Genomic DNA, 25,394 nt, shown 5'->3' with positions numbered 1-25,394 from the left:
TAGTCCTAGAAAATTAGACCCCTGGTCCAGACTGCAAAGTCCTCTTGGGAAAACCTCAGCACCTGGGAAAGGCACTAGGCTACAGTGCGCCTTATCTTGTGTTCTCAATACCAGGGGCCTCAGAAGGGTTAGCGCCTGAACAAAGTCTGCGCAGGTGCTTTTCCATTGAGCGTTCATGCTTCTCTTGGGAATTCCAGTGAAAAACCTAGACTCCATTATGTCCTGCAGCATCTAAATGCAAAAAAAAAAGACCTCATACCCTTTGTTTTGCATGCTTTGAAGTAAACATTCAGCAACCTCCTGGGATACGGTAGTGTCCCAGACAACAGCGCACTTTCCCAGCGATACCTGATGAACTGATAAGAAGCACAACCTGCGCACCTTCTGCAAACAGGTTGAATGCACATCAGAAGAAAACAGATCCAGCGAGGCCTGTATTGTATCTTTCCTAGGGGTTGCCATGGTAACACCTCTCCGAATAACATGATATGAAGGAGGTCCTGGAAGCATTCAGAATTTTCATATTATGGGTTGTTGTTTTTAACTGCGCGGACTGAAATATGAAGGTGTCACCAGTCACTTTGATGTCGGGCAAGACCAACGAAGCTAGTCCCAGATTAGAATCAGCTCCTCGGGCAAAAATATTTCTGCGTTCTACCACCCAAACACCATTTAAGAAGAAGGGCTATAGCTCAGTGTTCACCCACTCTGCGTGCAGAAGGTCCCTGGATCAATCCCCAGCCGCTCCAGGAAGGGCTGGGAGTGTTCCCTGTCTCAAACCCTGGGAGCCGCTGCCAGCCAATGTAGACAGTATAGGGCTAGATGGACTAGTGGTCTGAGCTGCTATAAGGCCGTTTCCTGTGGAAGTGGAGAGTAGCGTGTTTCTGCTAGAACTTAATACGTGCAAAGCGCATAGGAAGATACCAGCCCAGGCTATGGCTCGATCTTCACTAGACAATTAAAGCAGTTTCACACCACTTTCAACAGTCATGACTTCCCTTCCAAAGAATCCTGGGAACTGTCGTTTGCTAAGGGTGTTGAGAGTTGTTAGGGAGACTCCTATTCCCCACACAGAGCTACAATTCTCAGGGTAGTTAATTCTCAGCACACTCAACAATATACAGTTCCTGGGATTCTTTCGGGGAAGCCCTGCTCTCCCTGGGGAAGTTCACCTGGTGCCTTCATTGTACACCTTTAGCCGCCAGGCAAGAACGTTCTTTTTTAACCAGGCCTTTAGTTGACCTAATCAACATCCCATACCCATTAAAATGTGGCTCTTTTGGGGGGGGGGTTATTATTAGGTTATTGCTTTTATTTTTATTTTACATACTGTGATATTTTTATGTGGACCGCCCTGAGACCTCCGGGTATAGGGCGATATATGAATTCAATCAATCAATCAATCAATCAATCAATCAATACTGCTTTAAATCTATAGTGCGGATGGGGCCTATTTGTCTAGCCCAGTGTTGTCTGTCTGGAAATGACTCTCTAGGGGGCTTGGATAGAAGCTGTTCGCATCACTTGCTCCTTTCGCTTTGCTGGAAGTGCCATGGACTGAAGCTGGTTCCTTCTACATGCAAAGCAGCTGTTCCACAGTTGAGTGACATGTTCTACTATCCCCCCCCCCCAAAAAAAAATGCTTTACCACATAGCTTGCAGCTTTTCCATCACACGGAAGGCACCCAAGGCAGAAAGTCAAGAGTATTTCAAGGAGACTGAGGAACAAAAGCACCAGACAAGCTCTAAGCATCAAACCCTTGGCTGCCGTTTGAGTGAGCAAGTACAACCTCACACAAAGAAAGCACAATGTGTCACCCAGACGGCACCGTCAGCCTGAAAGTGGAGCAGGAAGGCCTGCTGTCACCATGCTTTCTGCAGTCAGCTTGGACGTGGTACAAGGCTCTGGGTCCGATCCAGGCAGCAGCAGCTGGTCGCACAGCAGGCTGTTAAATGCCACAATGAAAACAGATAGTTCGACAAGCCCTAACTGGGAGCAACAAATCAGCAGCTCAGGTGTGGGCAGCTCAACTTATTTCGTATCTTTATATTTATGCGCTATGAAAGCCTCCAAGTCCAGGGCTTTCCTGGCTCTGCAGCAGACCTCTCTCTCTCTCTCTCTCTCTCTCTCTCTCTCTCTCTGGGCCAACTTTTACAACCCATTGTCACTCGCGTTGCAGGCATGGCTCGTAACAATGCAATCTGCCTCAGCCACGCAGGCCAGAAGTTTTGTACATTATGAAAATGCCTTGGGGAGCAGCCACAGGGTAGCAGCACCAATATTTGTAAATAGCGCCTGCGATTTTCCTGGACGAAGTGTCATAACAATCGTTCATATGTTCCATTTATGGTAGCTTTGTCCAAATGTGTTTTTTTTAAAAAAATCCGAAGATAATTGGACTTCCATTTTATACCTATAAATTGGTGAGAAGCATTGTGCAAAATACAATTATCAAGCATGAGGAAGAACGTTTTCTGCCCCTTCTCCAATGGTGAATGTGGCTTCTGAATATATTAAGTCTTGTCTCACTATCCTTTTAGAATTGTTTGGAAGAGTTAGTAATGGGAAAAAACAATTCAGGGATAGTATGATAAGAATTGGGAAATTTTAGCGACAAACTTTAGCTATACTCAAATGAGTTTCAACTTTATAGGACCAAGTATTTTTAAAATGAAAGCAGTTTTCTATTCCTCTTACACTATCAAATATTTTATATAGAGAAGTCTCGGTTTTTAAATTTTATTATTACTCCTTATTGTGTACAACATGCATTATTAGTCTTGTTACTCCCATATTCCCACTGTAATTTTTTTAATGTTCTTACTATTCTAGTTTTACATCCCTTTTAAAAATTTCCATTATGCCCCAAACGTGAAATAAAGAGAAACATTTGTGTAATTTTCTTCAAAATGTTAAAATAGTTTTCATCAACTCCCCCCCTCCTGCCTCTCCATAAGCTTAATACAAACTTAAGACCATACAATTCACAAAACTCCCAATAAAATACCACTCTCGTCTCAAGAAGCAAGAGAAAGACCCAGTTGTTAAAATCAATGAGAATTAGCACAACTAGCAGCAAAAGCTTTCCTTAAAAAAACAACAACCCAAAATGATCTCTTTTTTTTAAAGTTCAAAGGGGAGGGTTTCTTGATATTGTTCTTTCGGGACATCATTGCATAACCTCAGGACAGAACACGGAAAATCACTACTCCGTTTCCAAGCTGTTCCAATCTCTGTGATCAAGGGGATTTGATCAAGGCATTTAAATCAGGCCTTAGTGGGTGGCACCCGTTGTCTGCGTTAATTCTGAGCTCCAGAAATATTGCTCAGAATAGTGCACACCTCATCATCTCATCTGGAAACATTGGCATCAGGCACGCCTCGCAATCCCACTTTGTAGAAACATAATGCTACCTCTGAGGAGAAGGGGTGGGTAGGAGAAGGATGACATGGGTAAAGATTTTCTTTTTCTTCTTCTTCATTTGAGGTTTAAAAGCAGGAAAGGGGGGGGGGAGAGATACCCACACCTCTTGACTATGTTTCCTAGGAAAATGTATTCATTTCAAAGGCTGATGAAACACTGTAACTTTGTTATCGGGTCAGTATATAGTTCCAATAATTATGTGGCCTGCAATTAGTGGTTTGTGATTATAAAACCACAGCTATTTCACATGCAGCATCTACAGACAGAAGGTCGGCCCAAGACATGTTTCCACTTGCAGTAGAAAATCCTCAAAGCACCTTCCCAGCAAGAATTCATAAACATCTTTGTTATGATATAACGCAGTAGTAGTCAACACGTTCCAGCTGTTGTTGGGCTACAAGTCCCACCACCCCAACTATTGACCATACTGGCTGGGTCTGATAGGAGATGTAGTCCTTGAGGACACCACATTGGCTACCGCTCATATAATGGCATTCATAACCTTCTGCCTGAGCTGCTACCTCCAATCTAGTGGGATTGGCTCTAAAGAAAAAGCCATTCTTCTTGTGTTCTAGTCCATCATGACCTTAAAGAAGAAGGAGGGGGACCTTCATTCCTGTCAGAAGTTCTAGAAGAATAACCAATTTGTGTCTTCCAGATGTTTTTCCAGACTACAGCTCTCATCAGCATGAACTAGCAGGACCAATAGCCAGGAATTATGGGAGCTGTAGTGCAATAAAACCAGGAGGACAACACATTGTTTACTCCTGTGCTGGAAGGTTCAGAGATGTGGTCTATGTGTGCAAGGTTCTATATGTGAGATGGCACAGAGATGGTAGAGATGGTACAGTTCACATGGGCAGGGGTGTGCATATATAAGCCTTGCCCATAACTTCCCTGGGATCAACAGCTGCTCTTGATATCTGTCTGTGATTAGTGCAAAGGTTTTTAAAAATTTGTTCAAACCCACTGAGAAATTCATTTGCGTGTGGGAACCTACAAGAAAGAAGATTCCACCTAAACATTAGGAAGAACTTCCTGACAGTAAGAGCTGTTCGACAGTGGAATTTGCTGCCAAGGAGTGTGGTGGAGTCTCCTTCTTTGGAGGTCTTTAAGCAGAGGCTTGACAACCATATGTCAGGAGTGCTCTGATGGTGTTTCCTGCTTGGCAGGGGGTTGGACTCGATGGCCCTTGTGGTCTATTCCAACTCTATGATTCTATTCTATTCTAGTCTATTCTAACCTTGGCTTATTGGGGTTTCTGATCATGGAGAGAGTTTCCAAGTGTGTTCAGTGGAACATGCTTATTAAACACCCTTTTCATGCTTTCACGCTAATTGCACAAAGGTCTGAAGAGGTGCTAGTGTGCTCAAGGATGTTGTGGGCTGGGCTTGTATATGTGTCCCTGTTCCTCATGCTAGCAGCTTCGTGTTTTGCATGTTCAGGCAAACGCTTGAACATGGCTAAGGAAGAACTGTGAAATTAATCAGGGATATGTCCAGGTACAGCAGTCACAGCCTACATATGGGGCTACGATAGGCCAAGCTAGCTTCCCCTATGCATTCACTGCTTGGTTGGCTGGTTGGTTTTTTAAAGGATTGTTATAAACCTTGAGTACAATAGCTGAGATATTTTTTTCAGTACGAACAATGTGCTTGCTAGCTTTAGATTGCAATCCTAAGCACACTTAGTAAGGAGTAAAATCTCATTGAACTCAATGGGACTTTGTCCTGAGTAAACATGGTTGGGATTGCATGCACTTTGCTTACATCCTCTGTTAGGAATGAACAATATATTTTTCCCCATTGCCAAATCTTGTTACAATAGGACTCAAAGTCAGAAAAGGCTACCTTGCCCTTTTTTAAAAAAAACTAGCTGTTAATGCCATCTTCCCTAAGCTCATCTAACTAGCTGCAAAACTGCTTGTGGTTTTATTTCATCGCTTCCAAAGTTACATTTAGATTGGATTTTAATTTTTCCCCAATCTGCTGTAGACTACCTTATTATTTTGTTGCATTATAGAAATGGAAATTGTCACATCTCATCTAGCTCAACAGTGCCCCCAACAGCCTAACAGAAAGAGCTATACAAAGCTTGAAAGCAATTCTTTCCAGTTCTGTATTTTAGTATAGCCTATGAAGGTTGAAAAAAAACCCTCATGTCATGTTATGGGCTCAGCCCAGCTAGCTAATGCTTATACTAATGCCAACGTTTGTAGAAAAAGGTGCCAGAATCTTGTAGTCAAATTTTCATTATTAATTTTAAGATAACTTATCTTTTCCCCTTTCTCCTTCCTTACTTCCCTGTTCCAACCTAGTGGTTCTTCCCACTTCAAGCAGGTTAAGAGGGGGGGGGTGCATGTGTGTGTGTGCAGAGCAATCCTATGTAGGTCTGCTCAGAAGTAAGTCCCGCTGAGTTCAATGGAACTTACTATGATACGATAATCTTTATTGTCATTGTCCCATACAGAACAACGAAATTGAAAAAATCTACATCAGACATTCAAAAACCCAACAAGCCTGCTATCCCAGCTATCCCAGCTATCCCAGCCCGGTTAGCCCCCTAGAAACTCTGATACCCCATAATTAAATACAATATACTCCCATAGAGACTACCTTACACTGCGTTTAAAGCCAAAATCGCATTTGGATAGAAACTGTTTCACAGGCGGCTAGTCCTAGTCTTTATAACCCTGTACCTTCTTCCAGAAGGCAGAAGCTGAAAGAGATCATTTCTGGGGTGCGCACTATCCTGCACTATCTCTGCAGCTTACTTGTGACACCTGGAAGCATAGATATGATCCAAGGTGGGACGAGTGCACCCAATTATTCTCTATGCAGTCTTTACAACCCTGGACAGCATTGTGTTTTCCCCTGACCGTGCAGCTCCCAAACCACACACACAGACCGTAAGTTAATACACTCTCAACAGCACAATGGTAAAATGCCATCAACAGGTCCTTTGAGAGATTATTTTTCCGGATAATACTACCAGGTAAATGTGGGCATGGTTGAAGCTTTAGGAGGGAAGAAGGCAAAAATTGGTGGCTGAATGGTATAGCAAGCTTTTCTAAAGTGCATCTGGGCGGCAAAAGGTCCTGGGATAGCATTGCAGTATACACAAACTGAGAGGTGCATCCCAGGATCCATTGTGACATTGCACAGGGTGCTGGAGGAACACCCCTCAAAAGCTGCACTGGCCTTGGAGGCTGTGCATTCAGTCCGAGAGGTGCATCTGGGAGGATGTTGAGCATCACCTATAAGGTGGTTGCTGCTGGTGAAAGAGCTTATAAGCTCCATGAACACTCCAAGCAAGGTAAGGCTATAAATGTCATAAAGCTAAGAATATGACAGTTAATGAGAGGGGGATGTTGGGCTGCTTAAGTGCATCTGAAACTTATATGTGTGCATGTTTTAATATTTCTCAATTTACTTTTAGATTTCACTCTTAATTTGTCTTCCTCCGTCCAGCAGCTCATTATGACTTTGAGACTGCTGAGATCTCCTTCCAGCTCAACAGCACACCCATCAGCTCGACAGGCGGAGTTGCAAGAAGCTTAAAATGTCTCAGCTGTCGCTTACTTCAATACCATCCGAGCATTACTACCACCAGGCAGCCATAAGTTGACAGCATCAACTTTATGCTTCCCCCCCACCCAACTTATCAGAAGCTGTATTTGAAACTTGGGAGAGTTTAAATAGCATCTTCCAAAACTGTACTAAGAAAGGGAAGGGGGTATCTGTGTAGAGAAGAAAATAAACATCTCCACTGTACATATGGCTCTTCCCACATGTCACTGGTACCGTGGTTTGCACAAGCCTTATTGCTACTTCCTAATTTTAACATTCATGGCGAGGGGCAAATCTCATAAGGGAGAGATGCCTTCCTGTGCAAGAGGCCTTGTCACTAACTACACATTAACAATTACCGTATTTTTCCGTGTATAAGACTAGCTTTCCCCCCTAAAAAATAATGTCAAAAATTATTTTTCCCCCCCCCCATTTTCTTAAATCTGGGCCCCCCAAAATAGGAGGCGTCTTATACATGGGGGTGGGGGTCTTATACACGGAAAAATACGGTATATGCCATTTTCTTCCTTTCAAAGCCCAGGTTGACTGAGAACGTGGAATGGGAAGAGGAACGTACCCAGTGTCTCCACCAAACCTTATCATGATCAGCCAGAGGTAAGAATGGACTCCACATGCATACAGGTATGTATGTGAATACTCTGTGGGCATTAGTGGAAACTCTTGATAAAATCAAGGTTCCAAATGGCACATATAGAGTTGGTTCTCACCTTCAACTGGATGGATGCATGGAGGTCAGATGCAGACTTCCTCCCAGGGGCTCCATCACCCTGGAACATGCAAGAAGAGATTTCTTCTCTTACTTGGACACAGTAGTGCTGTCAATCAGGGCAACAGTTTGGGAAATAAATCTGGGGTCCATTCACCAAAATGAGCAAGGGGGCCCCCAAACGCAGCAGGGCTGGCTAAGCACCTTGTGAAGTGAAGTACATTGCCATCTAAAGAGTTCCCCAGAAGATCCCCATTCTAAAATTAGCTAATGGCACCACTAGAGATGAGGGAGAAATATGGTTGATTCCTCTCCACCACCAATTGAAATACAGTGGTACCTCAGGTTACATACGCTTCAGGTTACATACGCTTCAGGTTACAGACTCCGCTAACACAGAAATAGTGCTTCAGGTTAAGAACTTTGCTTCAGGATGAGAACAGAAATCGGGCTCCGGCGGCGCGGCGGCAGCAGGAGGCCCCATTAGCTAAAGTGGTGCTTCAGGTTAAGAACAGTTTCAGGTTAAGTACAGACATCCGGAACGAATTAAGTACTTAACCTGAGGTACCACTGTACCTGATTTTCACTTCCTGAAAGTATGCTGGAACTGAATCATAACTATATTTCAATATTTACACTTCCAATTTTGCAATGCAGTTCCTCCCATCAAAGAAATGTACAAAGGGTACATAATTAGGGGAAAGTGTGTGTAAAAATGCAGCTATTTGTGGTGAAAATAACAGACACAGATGCATTTATATTAGGGGAAACTGCTTGCAAAACACGTATGGAATTGTTAAGATTTGCCCATCCTTATGCAGCACTATTTGGGTCTAGTGCTCACTGAGGTGAAAGACTTCTGCCAGGTCTGTTCCATTGGGATCCCATGACTGAATGCTCCTTCACACAAAAACTAGCTTGGGTTCAAAGTACTGTATCTGAGATAATGCCTTCCTCTGAGTCAACCTTCCTGTGCATTAAGATCAGTGGAGGAAACTCTCCTGGCAGTCACTGTATTTAATGAGATGCATAGTATGGGGTCATGTGGATGAGCCTTTTCGGTGGTGGCTCTGCATCTGTGGAATGGCCTTCTTAAAAAGGTGCACCTTGCCCTAACTTTATTGTCAGATACGTCATTTTTACTAATGCTGCTAATAATGTTTCTGCAGCTTGGTGCTGATAACGGCAAGGTTTCAGGTTCGATCCCTGTGTAGGACAGCTGCATATTCCTGTATTGAAGGGGTTGGACTAGATCAGGGTCACTTCCAACTCAACAACTCTATAATTCTATGATTAGAATGATTTAAACATTTTGCTTATACAGTGGTACCTCAGGTTAAGAACTTAATTCGTTCTGGAGGTCTGTTCTTAACCTGAAACTGTTCTTAAACTGAAGCACCACTTTAGCTAATGGGGCCTCCCGCTGCCGCCGCTGCGCAGCCGCTGTACAATATCTGTTCTCATCCTGAAGCAAAGTTCTTAACCCGAGGTACTATTTCTGGGTTAGCGGAGTCTGTAACCTGAAGCGTCTGTAACCTGAAGCGTATGTAACCTGAGGTACCACTGTACTAGTTTTCTATGTGCATGGAATTTAATTGCTACAGAGACACATTCAGTCTCTGATCACATTCAGTGATCCCTCCCCACCTGTAGCCTTTAGTGATATAACCCATGTGGAATTCAAAGACTGACATGCTTGACCCTGTTTTATTGCATGCTTTTGAAAAAAGCATCATGGCTACTTTCTTTTTTACTTCCCATTTATTTAGAAAACTAGGTCTCTGGACCAAGTCTTTGGCTGGCACAAAAATAAATGGGCTCCCACTGGCTGGAAGCCTGGCAATGATCTGCCTTTTTAATCTTTCACTGCTAAACAGATGGAATGTTTTTAAAGAAACTATTAAAATATCACTGTTTATAAAGGAATATTGGCTTTTGATGTGGTTTCAAATCTCTGTTAACTTGTTGTTTTAATCACGCAACTGAACATTGCTGGATAGTTTTGTGTTGTTTTTTTTCAAGCTGTGGCTTCTCATCTGGAGATGAAGCTCTTTTTTAACGAGAAATTGTTAATAAGTGAGTAATAATGCATCCAACTCTTGCCATTCCCACTGCATTCCTGAAAACCCATCTCCCATTTCATCTCCTCCACAGTCGGCTTCTAGCCTCGTGTGAGTGACAGAACGTTTTTCTCCCTCTGCTGGCCATATTGCATTAGGAACTCTTATTATACCTAACAGCCAAACAGCACATTGGAGTAGACACTAGGGTCACGCACAGTGTGTGTGTTTTTCAGCTGGAACTCAGTTCCAGGACCACTCAGGTGGTCACCATTGCCATTCTAAGAGAACAAGGGAGTCGTTCATGCTGAGCTCCAGCTCCTCTTTTTCTAGAAAAACATCACTGGTCATGCGCATATGTTACACTGCACTGCAAACATGCATATGGAAGCAGCACTGATCTACTGGTCCTGCTCCCAGCCTAAATGCATCCAGCATAATTTGCGTAAGGGCAACAGACATCCATACAGTAAGCACAATCAAGGAATTCTGCTTTTGGCAGAGTTCTCAGTTGTGGAGGTTGTGCTGATCAGTCTTAGGAATAGGGGCACCATCTCATTCTCCTTATGTGCATTCAGCATACACGCTTGTAACCCGTATGCAATCCCAAGGTGACAGCCTCCCTGTGTCACGTTCTACTCTCTTTACCTAACAAATGTGGCTTCGCTTACCCATCACGCTGTCAAGCCCTCTGGCAGCATCAGCAGCTAATGATGTTGCGCAGGGCCTGGGAAATGCACAGCGTGAAGATATCACATCACGGGCAAGAGCCGGGGGGGGAGGGGGGAGGGAAACCACACATTACAGGAGAGAGGGGAGAAAGTGCAAACAGGTGTGTAATTTTCAAGTCATTCCATGTCTCCCGCAACATGCAGTTTGGCCCTAAGGCTGTGTAGGGACCATTATTTCTGCGGAGCATTGGAAGCAACTTGCCTCTTGCCGTTACCATGACAACAGCCCCCATCCTGATTCAGTAACTTAACAATCGTACAAAAGCGAGCGAGGCAGGTGAGAGCCTTGCTGCAGCTAGAACAAAAATCAGCTAAAAATGGGAATCCCAGAAAAGGGGTTAGAAATACAAGCTAAAAGCTTTGGGGGAAAGGCCGTCCTAAGGTAGCGTGAGAAAAGAAAAGGCAGCACATCTAAATGTCAAATCTTTATTTCCTGAATTGTCCTGAAAAGGGGCCAGTAAGGTCCAAAGCATGTTGGAATGATAAACATGTTTTCACCTTTGCTTTTTTGCCACTACTTGCAGGACAGTTATGGCAGGCTGGTTGCAGTGGGTGAGAGAGGAGAGGTGCGTCTGTGTGCTAGAAAGGGGGAGTGCATTAATCAAACAAAAATGAATGAAAATAAATTATAACTTCTTGGAATGGAAGGACACAGTCATAGCACAGTGTGGAGTGACTTGATGATTAGGGAGCATGGAATTTGGACAGCATTCCAGATGCAAATGTTGCATGTTTTCTATAGGATCTAGAGAAGATCCTTGAAAAGAAAGAAAAAATCCACTGTGTAAGTCTGTAATCTTTGAAGCTCACTGTTTCCCATGCAATGCTTGCTGTGGATTTTGATGCCACTAACATTTGGAGGTGACCTGCAATTAAACCCCATAGCTATTGTTAAAGAGAAATTTACCAGAGCCTAGGCCCAAACCAATCTTTCCGCAATGCGCAGATTACAAACGGCTCTTCGGGGAATTTGGAAATAGGGTTTTAAAGAAAATGTGTGTTTCATCCGCACAATGAAGACCAGCAAGAGCAATTTAAGTGTTCCTTGAAACCCTGCTCTGCTGTGACGTGACTCACCTTTGGCCTCACCTTCATATGGGACACTGCCCACCAGCTGGCTTTTTCCTGCTTCCCCAAATTCATTAAGTATGACCCCCTCCATTAAACGGCCTTTATGTTAAGCTTTGAAGTTTTGGCTGTGCAATCACACGCATGCACATGGTCCAATTGCTATTCTTCTAACAATGAACACATGTTTTATTGGCTTGCTTCATTTCCAGCTCATTAAACACAGCTGGGCCTCAATAAGGGATAACAGTAATAATAAAGGAAGGAATTGCGGAATCTTTTAATGTATCTCTATACATTTATCACAGGGTGCGGGGATGGCTTTCCATGCCATGGGATGCCCTGCTGATCGCAATACCCAGCACATAAGCTTTTCTGAGCCTGTGCATTAAAGCAGAAAAAATAAAGAAGACAGAGAACTTGACCCCCTGATCTGAAATCACAACTGTTGACTAACTCTGCAGCCACAGACATTGTTCATGCTGCCCTGTATCTCAACTTATGGCAGAGCTGTCCATGCCTGGAATTGGCGCAGCTGAAAAGAATTGGGTTTTATTTCTCAGTAGTAGAACCTAAATCACTGCCATGGTAACACATAACCCTTAGATCATAGTTTCTCCCAACAATATGCATAAGTCCTCTAGCCTTCTATCATTATATCTGAAGAGGAAATCCTAAAACAAGTACGGGCCATGAGGAGACACATGTGATGACCCAACAACATCCCTGTCTGCTCTACCACTACCTTCCTGGCACTGAGCTGGAAGACATGAAGGGGGCATTTGGCCAAGACCATCTAGAAATCTCGCCATGATCAGAAACCCTGCATTCCCTATGGGTTTGAGTCCAATGGTTACATGTTTAAAAGGATTTAATCACACTGGGTTACCTCTAACTAAGTTCTACTCAAAGTAGACCCACTAAAATTAATGAAGCTGATTTCAATACTCTTTGCAGAACTAATATTTGATAGAGCCCAAAGTTTGTGCAAATGCAGAATTGCTGGCTTGCACCAAAATCCCATTATTCCAGTATCTCCATGAGTCTCCAATTACTCCAGCAGTCAAAGGCCAGCAGGAGCAACCCAGGGAAGATTTCAGGTCAAGGTTGCGATATGGTTGCTACCGATATTGGTCCAGGTTTTACGAATGCTAATTTTTCACTACTGTTTTCACTACTTATTTATTGAATGGCTAGCTGTTTAACACTGAGTCTTTTTGTAGCCAGCCATTTTTAGGTATTTTGTACCATTTTTTATGGCACGTTTGTTTGTCCTGCTCCTGTTTTTTATGTTTTTATATGGATTTTATTATTTTAGTGAAAAATTATGTTGGGTTTCTCCGAGTATAGAAGTAACTCATAAATGTTAAGACACACATACATACTCCAAATGTCAGCAATAGTACAACTTTCTCAGAAGTGACAATAAAAAGTGTTCTAAGTTTAATGATGGGAACCCTCAACTCCAGAGTGGGTTATTGAGGTCAGTGTGGCTGTCGTAAAATAAGGTTGTTCAGGACTCCAGCCAAATAGTAAAATGCACTGAAGTCAACAGGATTGCACCCAAGTTCCTTATTGTATACTGAAAACAATAGGACGTTTCCTGGAATATCCTAAAATACTAACATAAATAATTGAAACTGAATGGCATTTTTTAAAAAACGAGCTAAGTACATTTTGTGACTAAGTATCATGGTTTTATTATTATATTGTGCCTACTTGCTATTTTCTAAAATTTCATAGTCCACAAAGGGTTTCCCCAGCCATTAGGATGAATTATTTATTCACCGTATATCTGTTCCAAGTTCTAAAGTTCATTATGAAGTGTGCATAAAACTTTGATAAACTATTAAAAGAAACCTATGGATACTACTCCCATTAAAAGGTGTAATATCTGAGAAACCAGTTTCCACCATATATTTCTATCCCAACAATTTGTATTTTTACACCTTGCTTCCGGCATTCTCTCTAGCTTTCCCATAAGATGAGTCTTATTTTCACTGATCATGAAGCTTTTTATGTTTAAAACAATTAACTAAAAGACAAAATGGCAATCGGGTGGTTAAAGAAGATCCAGAAAGATCTAGAACAGGCCAACCGGCAAACTGAGTCCTTATCAAATTTTATTGAAGACATGGCAAAAAAACCACGCTCAATATTTCACCCATTGTTTTCAACAGTTACGTAATAGAGGTTCTCAGGCAATTGGTCATCTAGGGCCTAGGGCCAACCACCTACATACAAATACCACTCAATTTCTATTTTGAGTTTACACGCAAGAAAAACAGCAATTGAAATCCCAGTGCTGGGAATATTCAGAGCCACTTTTGTAAGGTGCAATAACTTTCACTGGCATTATCAATGAAACCCAGCAGGCATATTCTGTAGGCTCAGAAGGTATTCATTATTTAGAATTGGACTAGAGACCTCAGTGCCGACCGACACTTCATAACACTTTGTATAAGGGACTCAGGAAAGATGAAATAAGTGGAGCAATTGCCCAGCAACACAGGACACCGGGGATTGTCTGTCCGTTATATTCAAAACAGTGCAGCAAGTTTAACCTTAAAAACCGAAGAAATTATGGTAATCACACCCTTGAGTTATGTAACTTTCATATTACAAAAAAAAGTACAGCTTTACCTATGGCACTGTCCAATAAGGGCTATTTTGCACATACGCGCTTGGAAATTTAAGTGATGGTCTACCACACAGATGCAATGCCAAAGAACTTTCATATCTACCCTGATGTATCTACAGTGGTACCTCAGTCTACAAACAACCTAGTTCATGAACTATTTGGAACATGAACACTTCAAAACTGGAAGAAAGTTCTGGTTAGCGAACTTTTTTGGGAATCCGAACGTACTCCGTTTGGGGGTGCACTTCTGTTTTGAGTGCCACACTTTCATTGTCTGGCAGCGCAGAAGGGGGTCATCACGGCGTTTCCCATAGCTGCAAGGGAGGGAAGCTGTGCACCCACAAAGCAGCTGGTTTGCGGGCGCGCAACTCCCCCCCCCATGCTGCTGCGGGAGGCACGCGCTCAAAGGAGCATTTCCTGCATCGGGGGGGGGGGGGGGGAGAATCTGTGTGGATCCCAGTTCAGCTACTGATTGATTGATTGTGTGACTGCGGAAATGGATAAAAGCACCCCACTATCATCAGTGCAGGTAAGAAAAAGTTTAATTTTCATTTTTATCATCTACAATACTGTTTTATTTATTTTATAGTACAGTACATTGATTATTGCTTTCATTTTATGGATCAATGGTCTCATTAGCAAAATTCATGTTAAATTGCTGTTTATGGGGTTCTTTTTAAAAGTCTGGAACGGATTAATCCATTTTGCATTACTTTCTTGGTTTAAGAACACTTTGGTTAAGAACAGACTTCTGGAACGGATTAAGTTTGTAAACCAAGGTACCACTGTACTCTCAATTTACATGCTCAGGAACTAGTCGTCAAGATTAGAGAATTTGCTGTGTAAAGTTAACCTAGGATTTTTTTTGGGGGGGGCGTTCTTTAGTAAATTATCTAGAACTATGCATGCCTCTTTCCTGTGCTGTGAACCTTTCACAAAACACAGCTGATTAAGTAGATCATGCCACAGCCTAGTTTTATTAGTTCTGTGACAAAGAACAGTTCTGAAATAATCACAGAATAAAATCCTTCATCTTGTTTGTGTTATTTTTTGTTGAAGGTTATAATACAATCAGATATATCAAGGATGCCAATCGATTCACCCATAATTTAATAAAACCCAGAAGTGTGAAAGGAAGGGAATCACATGATTCTTATTTTTCTGTGTGATTTTTAAAATATGTAGACTAAAATCTGCAATGTAAGAAAATCTGAGGGGAAATGAATAATTTCTATGCACGCCCACATGGCTCTTCTATATGTGATCTTAACAAATGTACATGGTTGTAATACATTAAAATATAGGGTTACCTTTGTCTCTTCAGCCTAAAGGGCAATTAATGATTCCCTCTGAAATACTGACATCATTGAAACTGCTGTTGCAAATGCACTTGAGGCAGCTTTGTCTCATTGTGCTGTTTTTTTTTAAAAAAAGTTAATAGTTCATACCACATCAATAAGTCATACATTTTGCAAACACCTAATGGGCTGCTATGGTAAAGAGGCCAGAAAGCATTTCAAAAACCACAATATGATCATTCAGCCCCTTTCCCTCCAAGAGAAACAAGATACTAGTTTAACTTTCTTTCTTAGTTGTTTTTTTTTAAAAAAATAATGTTTTAAAAGTCTTTAGAAAATGGAAGGTTAAAATTGCACAGGAAATCCTCTATTTACATAAGCCAAGTCTATGCAGCTAATATGTCGTTCAGTACCATAATGATAAAAGCTGCATAATATTGCTTCATCCACTGAGGCTAACCTGAATGACTAAAGGAAGGATTTTTAATGAGGATTAGCATGAAAAGCAGGACCCACTACAAATTAACACCCTATAGAAATAGTTTTGCTGCTTGAAATATTCCCAGTGCATGTGACTATAATGTTTCTGCACATTGGGACTGAAATGACATATGATTTAATTCAATTTGCCATCTGTCTTAAACAAACAGGGATGTTATTCCCCAAGAGATGTTTCCCCCGATTCGTTTCCACTAAAAATCCTGCAATTGATGCTTTATTACAGCTGAACATGAAACATTGTATTCTGAGGTCTGAGACGTGGCTCAGATTTACCATCACCAATAAATAATACAGAGATACTTCCGCAATGCTCTGTGTATGTGCAGCACGAACACCTGCTCCTTAGACAGCACGTTTACCTGCAAATTTTAGTACTGTTCAATTAAATGCATAGACAGAAAGACATACTGCCAGGGGCTGCATAAAACAAAGTTGTCCTGTCAGTGTAAGGAATTCTGCCTGTGCAGTGGAGCTGTCTCCCTGCTGTCTTCATATATTTCCCAATCTGCTCTTGGTATCCCCTAAAACAGATTACGGGGGTGCAAGGAGACAAGAGGATGCTCCATTGTGTAGGCAGATATCCTGGTGCTAATGGGGACAACTTTGTTGGGTACAACTCCAGATGTTTTGGACTAAAATATGCATAAGCCCCAGAAAGCATGGCAAATGGTCTGGGTTGATGTAGTCCAAAATATCTGGAGAGTACTTGGATTGAGGAAAGCTGCTTCAAGCTGCACCACATTGGCTGGAAAAGGTGGGATCATGTTAACATTAGCTGTGCAGCAATGCACAACTGGCTTGTACAGTTTGGTTTGCCACAGCAGCTACATGCCACCCCAACAACAGAACTGCCGGCGTAACCACAATCCTATGGCTTGCAAAGTTTCTGGGCGCAACCTTGTCCATTTCCCTTGCAAGAATCCTTTCCCCCATTTCCTGTTGTTCTAAGGCAGCAGCGCTGGAAGATACAGGAAAAATGCAGCAGAGGACACATTGCACAATCCCAGAAATGAAAAAGCATGTTACGGGATACTGGGAGATACTCTGCTATACATGGATTTAGTAGCATACATTTTTTAAAGGAAGTCTACAATGAATTAGATGTCCTGTTTGAAAAGATGCCTACATGGGGACAGAGCTCTCTTTCAGCCTAAATTGCTTTATTCAGTTTTTCGAAACAAAATGTATGAATTCTGTGTGAATTCTTCTGTTAAGGGTAGCCCTATTCAAATAGCTTCCATCTCCTTTCAGCATTGCAGAACTCAACTCAGCTTCAGAAAGCTGCACGACCAACACATGGAGAGCTCCTTAGGCATTGCAACGCTGTGTTTATGTAATTCTGAAAATCCAGTTTATACTACATAAATATTTCCATAAAGCATTTATAAAACCCATACTTCACAATAAACTCTCTCTCTTAAGCTTTCAGTTCAAACACCATAGCAAGATGCTGAATACCAATAAATGTTAAAGCTGTTCATTTGGCAATCTAAAAGTACCGATTTCCATTATGTTTTTAACTATGCATGTGATTCATTTTCAGCCCATGTCTTGGCTAAAAATCTGGTTACCGCACTGAGCATCCAGCCAGACATGTCAATTGAACTGAACTTATTCTGTTTTCAAGGCACATTGATATAAGTTTTCGTTTCCTTCCTTCTTCTAATTATCCAAATTGGTTGTTAATTTATCTGCACAAGAGAAGACAATGATTAGCCTAGCATGAATGTAATCTCCTTTCACTCATTTTCTGTCCTGCTCTTAAGTTGACTGACATGCCTTTTCAGCAAAGCGTGTAATATCTAGTATTCCACTTTGCAGTTGTAGGAACTTGCCCCAAGGCCCTTCGTAAAGTTTCTGTACCAAAAACAACAACTAATTTACTTTTCTTTAAGCACTCCACAGTCACAGTCCGAATTCTTCTTATGCATATCGAACTGTTTTCTCCCTTTTATCCACAAACAGCAACCAGATACTTCTTAAATTTGATGGGAGTTTGACGTTCATATGAAACGCTGCCCTACACACAGCTACAACCTCATACTTTCAAAACAGCCTGCTATTCAATTACATTGCTACACCCACCCCACCCACCCTCTGAATCCAGGGGCCAAGGACTGCCCTACAGAGACCTTCAAGTGCTGGTCCTTAGTATATTTCTCACTTTGGGTGAAAGGAGTCCTGAGTTCATGCTTCTCTCAGCAGCCATAATAGGCAGAAGCTCAACCTAAGTAGGTTAAGTAGGGAGTCTCAGGATTTTCCAATCTGCACCAGACCACAGAACATTTGGAATACGGCTTTTTGCCTAATTTCACTCACCAGATATAGCTAATTAAATGATCACTTACAATTGTTACAAGCATCTGTGTGACCTGCGCTGAAGGAGGGAGTATGATGGCAGAGTCTGCTGGATTTTGAGGGATCACCCATGAATGCTTGCTGGGAAGAAATGTCCATGTTGAGCTTGCCCTGGTTTTCAAGAGTCCTTGTTAAATCTGAATTTGGCAGGTTCACGTCACGCACACTGTCCTGGTAAGCTAGAGATGAGTTCGATCTGTTGAGGCGGTTTAATGACATCTGTACTATGGCTTCATTTAGGAAGACTGAATTCTCACCACAAAAACAGTCCGACTGGATGTGCCCCATGATCTGTGCAAAGAAAATAAAAAGGGAAATCTAAGCAACTCAAAGCTCTATCCTATCCTCTGACGATACACTCCTTGGTATCATCAACCAGCTTCCCCCAAGAGCAAAGATTCGTAAGAAAAACCAGTCTTATCCATCTGCTTCCAGGAAGAGAATTAGAGAAGCAAAGCTTACATGATGCAAGAGAAAATATAACCTATGCCCTTGGGAAGCCTACTTCTCCATTTTCATGTTTAGGATTGTTCTCTGGTTGCTCCCCATCACCCTCTCTTCTCTAAACAGCAAGGCCTGTCAGAATGGTACTACGCATACTTGCTGTGGTATTTGCCTGTTCGTTTAGAGCCTGTCTGTACGGGGGAAAAGAAAGGGTTAAAAATGTAGACCAATAGGAAAGCTGGAGGCGGAGCCTGCATGTGTATAAAAGGCTTAGCCCGAGGTTTGTTAGAGTTGTTGGTTTTAGTGGGTTGGCTGGTTGGGAAAGGCAGCTGGAGAAGCAGTTGGCAGGCAGTTGGAAATAGAGAGACAGGGCAGTGGGTTCTTGAGTGAGGGGAGGTAGAAGAGATAGAGAGAGGAAAATAAGACTAAGAAAGTAAAGAGTAACAACGTTTGGAATGCCGTAAAAGTTTGTTTGTGTCTGAAATAAAATACACTCTTCTTTATTACCATGAGAACCTGACTGAGACTGAAGTGATTTTACCGGGGAGGACCTGGTTGGTGGCAGATTGGTGGTGTACGGGTCGATGGTCCGTGAGACTACCAGGGGCTCCGTACGAACGCCACACTTGCATAGATGTAGGGATGTTGCAAAAAAGGCCTTGGCCTCGAATCAGTCATCTCAGCCATTAGTACTTCCCCAATATCCTTTTGTGATTTCCTGTTTCACTACTTTATTTATTTACTAAATTTCACAGGGTGGATCATGACATAAACTAGCCTTCACCAACCTGGTGCCCCCCAGATGTTTTGGACAACAATATCCATCAGCCTCAGCCTGCATTTGGCTCCAAAAATATCAGGAGGACACCGGGTTGGCCAAGACTGCCCTAAACAAGATACAGTAAGTGGGTCAAATGCAGTAGTGGAGAGAATGAGCTGAGAGAGGACAAGTCCCTGTTCACACCTCACCTCAACCACTTGCTAGGTTGGTTTGGAGGCACACGGCTCTCTCTCAGCCTCAGCATCCCCTCTGCAATGCAGGGACAATGAAACTGTCCTCCCTCAAAGGGCTTTGGTGCTGATCCCTAAGCTAATGTGCACCAGGCAACTAGGGAAAGTGCTAGATAGCCCAAGTAATGTTCTTCTGGAGAAGATGCTGCCTACCTCATTGTTCCCTGGGGAGATCACTGCAGGCAGACTGCTCTGGCGGCTGTGCTTCCAGTGGCGCAAGATCTTCTGCTGCAGCCTGACTGTGTCCCTCTCCTTCCCCACCATCCTCTGGCTCTCCCTCAGCCTCTCCAGGTTCTGCTGGTAATCCTGCAGCTGGACATCCAGCTCTCCCTGGTTTTTGCAAAGCAGCTCCTCTCGGTTCAGGCACTCTTTCTCCTTCTCCAGCAAGCAGGTCTCTCTCGCCTCGTGTTCTTGCTGCCGCTGCTCACACTCGCGGTGCCAGCGCTGCTGCTCTTGCTGGAACTGATGCTGCAGCTTCTGGATATTCGCAAGTTCCTCTTTGGGTTTGAAGGTCCGGTGCTTTTCTTGCTCCGGGAGGGAGGTGCTACGGAAACTGGGACTCCAGCTGGACCTTTCCTGTTCCTGCAGGAGCAGCTTATGGATCTCAATGTGACTGTCCTGAATGGTTACGGCTGCCTTTTCCCCAAAAGACAAACATAGCATCAGTTTCCATTAGACTTGAGGTGCAAATGGAAGGGACATCATTTAAAACCTTACTCCCAGTGGACAGGTGCAATTAACGTCATTGGTTGACCACAGCTGGGGGTGGGGACCCTAGGAAAGGCTCCAGAGAGCTTGGGAGGTCACTGCCTGATCCAGGGGCACTTGATACTGTTGATTCTGGGGAGGATCCAAATGGGAGTGAATTTCCCTCAACCTGTTCTTACACTCCATCAGTCACCGAGGCCCTACATCCCTCTGTACATATGTTAGGGTCTGGCTCTGAAGCTCCCACTGTGCCTGCTGCTCCACCTTCCCCACCTTTGGAGTCAGATGCAGAGTCTATCCCCGTCTGTCCAAAGAAGGAAGTTGTGATTGACCCCTCCACCTCTCAGAAGGCAGGGACACCTCTCCCACCACCTACATCCCACAGACATCAAGAGGTATGAACAGATGGTCCAGCCTTCAAGCGAGTCAGGTTGCTTGCTAAGAAACAGAACTGCTTTCTGGCTAAATTGTGCCCACCTCGTTCCTTTACAACTGGGCATATCATTGTTGGATCAGTGTCTTCACCTGAAAATCCATCTCACCTGCTATGTTGTTGTGTATAGAGATATGTATTGCTGGCTGCGCCTTTGATTTGCAAATGTATTGTACTAATTTGAACATTAAAACTTGGAGAAAGAATCAGCCTCTGAGTTTGTGTGCCTCTTCCAAGGGGAGCTGGGACAATGATATAGCTATCAAATGGATATATGCCCTGCAAGCTCAGGTGTGGGAGGAAGACACCTCCCGGCTGTGGTGTCACGGCTGCTTAACTGGAGAGGAGAGGGAAGGTGAGGTGAGGTGGCAGGGAGGTCAACACTGTGCAGGCACATCCACAGGGCCAAACTAGGCTTCTGCCAGTGTGCACACGTAGCACCAACCTCCCCATCACCTTGCACACACACCCCATACATGGCAGCGATGCTGCTTCTGGTAGTGAGAGCCAGTGTGGTGTAGTGGTTAAGAGCGGTAGTCTCGTAATCTGGGGAACCGGGTTCGCGTCTCCGCTCCTCCACATGCAGCTGCTGGGTGACCTTGGGCCAGTAACACTTCTTTGAAGCCTCTCAGCCCCACTCACCTCACAGAGTGTTTGTTGTGGGGGAGGAAGGGAAAGGAGAATGTTAGCCGCTTTGAGACTCCTGAAGGGGAGTGAAAGGCGGGATATCAAATCCAAACTCTTCTTCACAGAAGAGGTGTGCTGTGGTGCCCCCTCTTCACCAGACACTCCTTTGTGAGATTTATGTAAGAGTAAAGACAGACACTGAGAAGTGTGGTGGAAGTGGTGACTTCAGTTGGCTGGCATCCGTCTGTCTCAAGAGACAATGGAGTGCGCCTCCAGGGGCTGAAGTCAAACTGCTACATTGTGAGCTCCCTGGGGCGAAAGCTTGGGCAGTGTGCATGGAGGCCCTGGACTGCCCAGATGACAAAGACTCCCCTCTCAGTCTTGCTGATGTGGTCCACAAGAAAGCAGAGCAATATGTTTGGCTCCAGCTCGGCTGCAGGAGTTGCCAGAAGGAAGCATACAAGTAACTTTAAATTAATACCCAAATTGAAATGAAACAAAAACATCTTGACATTTTTTTTCTAGAAGGGTGGAGGCAGAGTGGAGGATAGCCCAGTAGAAGCCTTGTGTGGGTGGCAGAGAAGGCTGTCACCAATGTGAAGCATCTCTGGGCCCCTGAAAATCATCCCAATTTGCCTCACAGTTGGGCCGGCCCTGAGGACTCTTGCACCTTTAATAGCTGTGTAGAGGAGGGAATTGCAGCAAGTGCAGCTCATTTGCAAACTGCTCCTGCTGTAATTCTCTCTTCCGCACAACTCTTAAAAGATACAGGTGTGCTCTTGCATCTGGTCACACTACTTCCAACAGCTACACCAAAGCAGAAGCAAGCGGGGGAAACGGAATGGCAATGGGATGCCCTCTGCTCCGGCCAGCAGGACATCCGGCAGTAGCCTACACATGAGCTACTCTTTCCCCTGCCTAGTTAGCAAGGGGCATTGCACAGCTCTGTACCTTCATTTGCTGGGCCCTGCACAGCGAGGATGGGATCAGGCCCATACTTTCCAGGACCAGGATAAAATCCAGAGAAGGTGGTGTTATAAACAGACAGATTTCTGCCAAAATATTTGTTTCATTCTAATTCTCAAAAACAGATAGTAGTTGTGGGCAACAAACATACAATTAAGTCAATACCTGGATGCTGTACAAGAGGCGGGTTAAATTCTGGATAGTCTGTACAATCTAAAGAAAGAAAAGAAATGTTTGTTGTTGTTGTTTACAAAATACAGTAAGTTCCAAGGCAAACAATACTAGTAGATTTTGTAATGGAAGCAACTCACCTCAGTTTGCGCAGAAGCAGCAAAATGCTTGCCTCCTTCCTACAAACATACAATGAGGTTAGCTTTTTCTTTTGAATGAATTTATTAATACGGTCACAAACCAGCGTCAACACACACAATATCACAGATCATAAAAAATATCAGAAATACAAGGGACAATATGAATATAACAAGGATTTAAATATAAAAATTAAAATTAATTGTTAGCGTGCCCCCTGTAATTAACATTTAGGGGTTTGGACATTATGGGATACCACTTGCTTCCTGCGATTGATTGCAGACGCACAGAATTTAGCTACATTTAATGTAGTCTTGGGATTCTTGTCCTCTAGCAGTAGTTTTAAACTATGGTATTCCGATTCTTTCCTGGACTTTAGCTTTTTCTTTTGTAGTAGACCTAGACTGCCACCTTCTGGTAAGTCTCTTACAATGTCTAAATACTTGCATTTTGCAAATGTCAGGGGGTTGTGGGGTGTTTTTTTAAGCAATGGAGTGTGCTAGAAATGGTGTGCTACAAAATTAATCATGCATTCTCGGTACAAAAGAAGTAAGTGGGTTTAAGGATTGTTTAAGGTGGTTGCCTATTTGAAATGCTCAGGTGATGAAAGTGCTGTGGCAAGGTGAAGTATGGGGTCTGGAGAAGGTGGAAATAGTATGCGGGGGGGGGACTCAGGCCCTCCAGGCTGCTCTATCTGGCCCTTGGGATTCCCCCACCTTCCCAAGCTGCCCCCTGCCAAACGCCCCCCCCCCCATCAGCCCTGTTTCACACCCTCCGTGCATATATTTGCCTGGCTTAACTAACCTGGAACTGTGACAAGGCCTCTCTGCTGCCTTGACAGAGCATGGAAAGGAATGGGTGAATGTGGAAAAGAAGAGCCTCATGCGCAAACACGTATTGCTCTTCCCACTTTTGCCTCTGGCTCTGCACGCCGCTGGCATGTGACCCCTGGAATTTGCCTGGAGGGGAGTGTGGCCATTGGGCTGAAAATGCTTTGCCACCCCTAGGGTAGAAGGTGATAACCAGGGGGAAAGGACTGGGCACTGCGTGTATCAGATTTGGCGCCTTGATATTCCTGAACAGAAACACCGTGTGCGTGGCTTTGACAGAATGTTCATCAAGTAGCCTACCTGATCCAGCATGTGAGCTTCTGTGAAGCTGTTTGCATCATTGACATCTGAATCACAAGGCTCTCTATCCCCCTTCAGTTCTGTATCTAACGATTAAACCATCAGGAAAAGACAGGAGTCAGATGTACAAAATTAAGTGTATAACACATGTAACCATTCAGCATAAATTATTCCTAGTTCTTCCCCTGCACTGTTCTATCTTCCTCCTTTTTTCCTTTTTTGTTCCACTTCTCCAATTCATTTCCTTAAGTTCTAATATCCCAGTTGTGATACCTGCATTTTCAGCTTTCTATTTGTCTCTCTGCACTATCTTCAAAAATCAATAGTATTTTACATTTTAAAACCAAATTAGATAATAGATAGATGATCTATTAAAGCCATCCAAATAGACTTTAATTTGATTTTGACCTGTTTTTAGGAGGTAATTTAATTATTGTTTGATTTTATACTAATGTTATATATTTGATGTTAGCCGCCCTGAGCCTGACTTCGGCCGGGGAGGGCGGGATATAAATAAAAGTTTGAATTATTGTTGTTGTTGTTATTATTATTATTATTATTATTATTATTATTATTATGATAGAGGCAACTGAGGACTGAGCAAGCTCTCTTGATTTTTGGTTGCTTTTTTAAAAAAAAAAACTGATACGGTAATTCTGTGCAAACAGGAATTTTGTGATGTGCATAAAGTATGCAAATTAATAAAAGATACGCAAATCTTTATGTTTGTTTTTGCATAATTTTACTTTTGTTTTTCAAGGGTGGAGGACAGGGCAAAGAACTATGCAGACTACTGAGGCATCCGTACCTACATGATTTATCAAAGTGTGCTTGTAGTTTGTATGTAGGATTGTAAACAGATTCATGACTCCTACAGCACCACTCTCTATAAATCATGGGAGCTTGTGCTTGAATTGGAGACTACCACATCAAGTGTTTAGAGGCCTAGCAGACATTACTAGGACAGCTGCAGCCCACAATATAGAACTGGCGGAACTGGCCCCATCCTGTAAACTGTAACATACATAAGAATATCTGTCCTTTAAAAAATAAATGTAAATAGAAGGTATTAAAATAAATTGCCATGAACATTTTAAAGGGATAGTTTTAAATATCTGAGTAATGTCTCTCAAGCAAATCAGAAAGTCGCACACTACACATCAGATTATTTAGTGAAGTTGCAACACAGAACAAGAGAAAATATTTTAAAAGCAATATAAATTTGCCACTGATTTACAAGACAGTCCTGAAAATGTATTTCCACAAATGACTCCTATGTGGAGATTCCTCTTATTGGATGAACTGGCCCCAAGTAAGTATACAGAATATGAAGCACTTTTCTTTGCTGGTCCTGTTTTGCATTACAGTTTCAAAAGGATTAAAGAAAT

General features: G+C 42.9%; 1 protein-coding gene across 10 annotated transcripts in view; it reads right to left on the bottom strand.

Annotated features, from left to right (window-relative positions):
- ARHGEF28 (Rho guanine nucleotide exchange factor 28) overlaps nucleotides 1-25,394 on the bottom strand; it is a 135,218-nt gene that overhangs the window by 5,778 nt on the left and 104,046 nt on the right. For all 10 annotated transcript variants that reach the window (XM_028748496.2, XM_028748499.2, XM_028748500.2 and 7 more), the window contains 5 exons: nucleotides 24,007-24,092; nucleotides 22,879-22,917; nucleotides 22,733-22,780; nucleotides 19,987-20,469; nucleotides 18,369-18,669 (listed from right to left, as the gene is read on the bottom strand). In XM_028748496.2, coding sequence (XP_028604329.2) covers nucleotides 18,369-18,669; nucleotides 19,987-20,469; nucleotides 22,733-22,780; nucleotides 22,879-22,917; nucleotides 24,007-24,092 — 957 coding nt within the window. The remainder of the gene's footprint in view (nucleotides 1-18,368; nucleotides 18,670-19,986; nucleotides 20,470-22,732; nucleotides 22,781-22,878; nucleotides 22,918-24,006; nucleotides 24,093-25,394) is intronic.

This window comes from Podarcis muralis, chromosome 11 (assembly GCF_964188315.1).
Source record: "Podarcis muralis chromosome 11, rPodMur119.hap1.1, whole genome shotgun sequence".
NCBI lineage: Eukaryota > Metazoa > Chordata > Lepidosauria > Squamata > Lacertidae > Podarcis > Podarcis muralis.
Note: the sequence above shows the minus strand (reverse complement) of the source record. Positions and strands in the feature narration are given on the sequence as shown.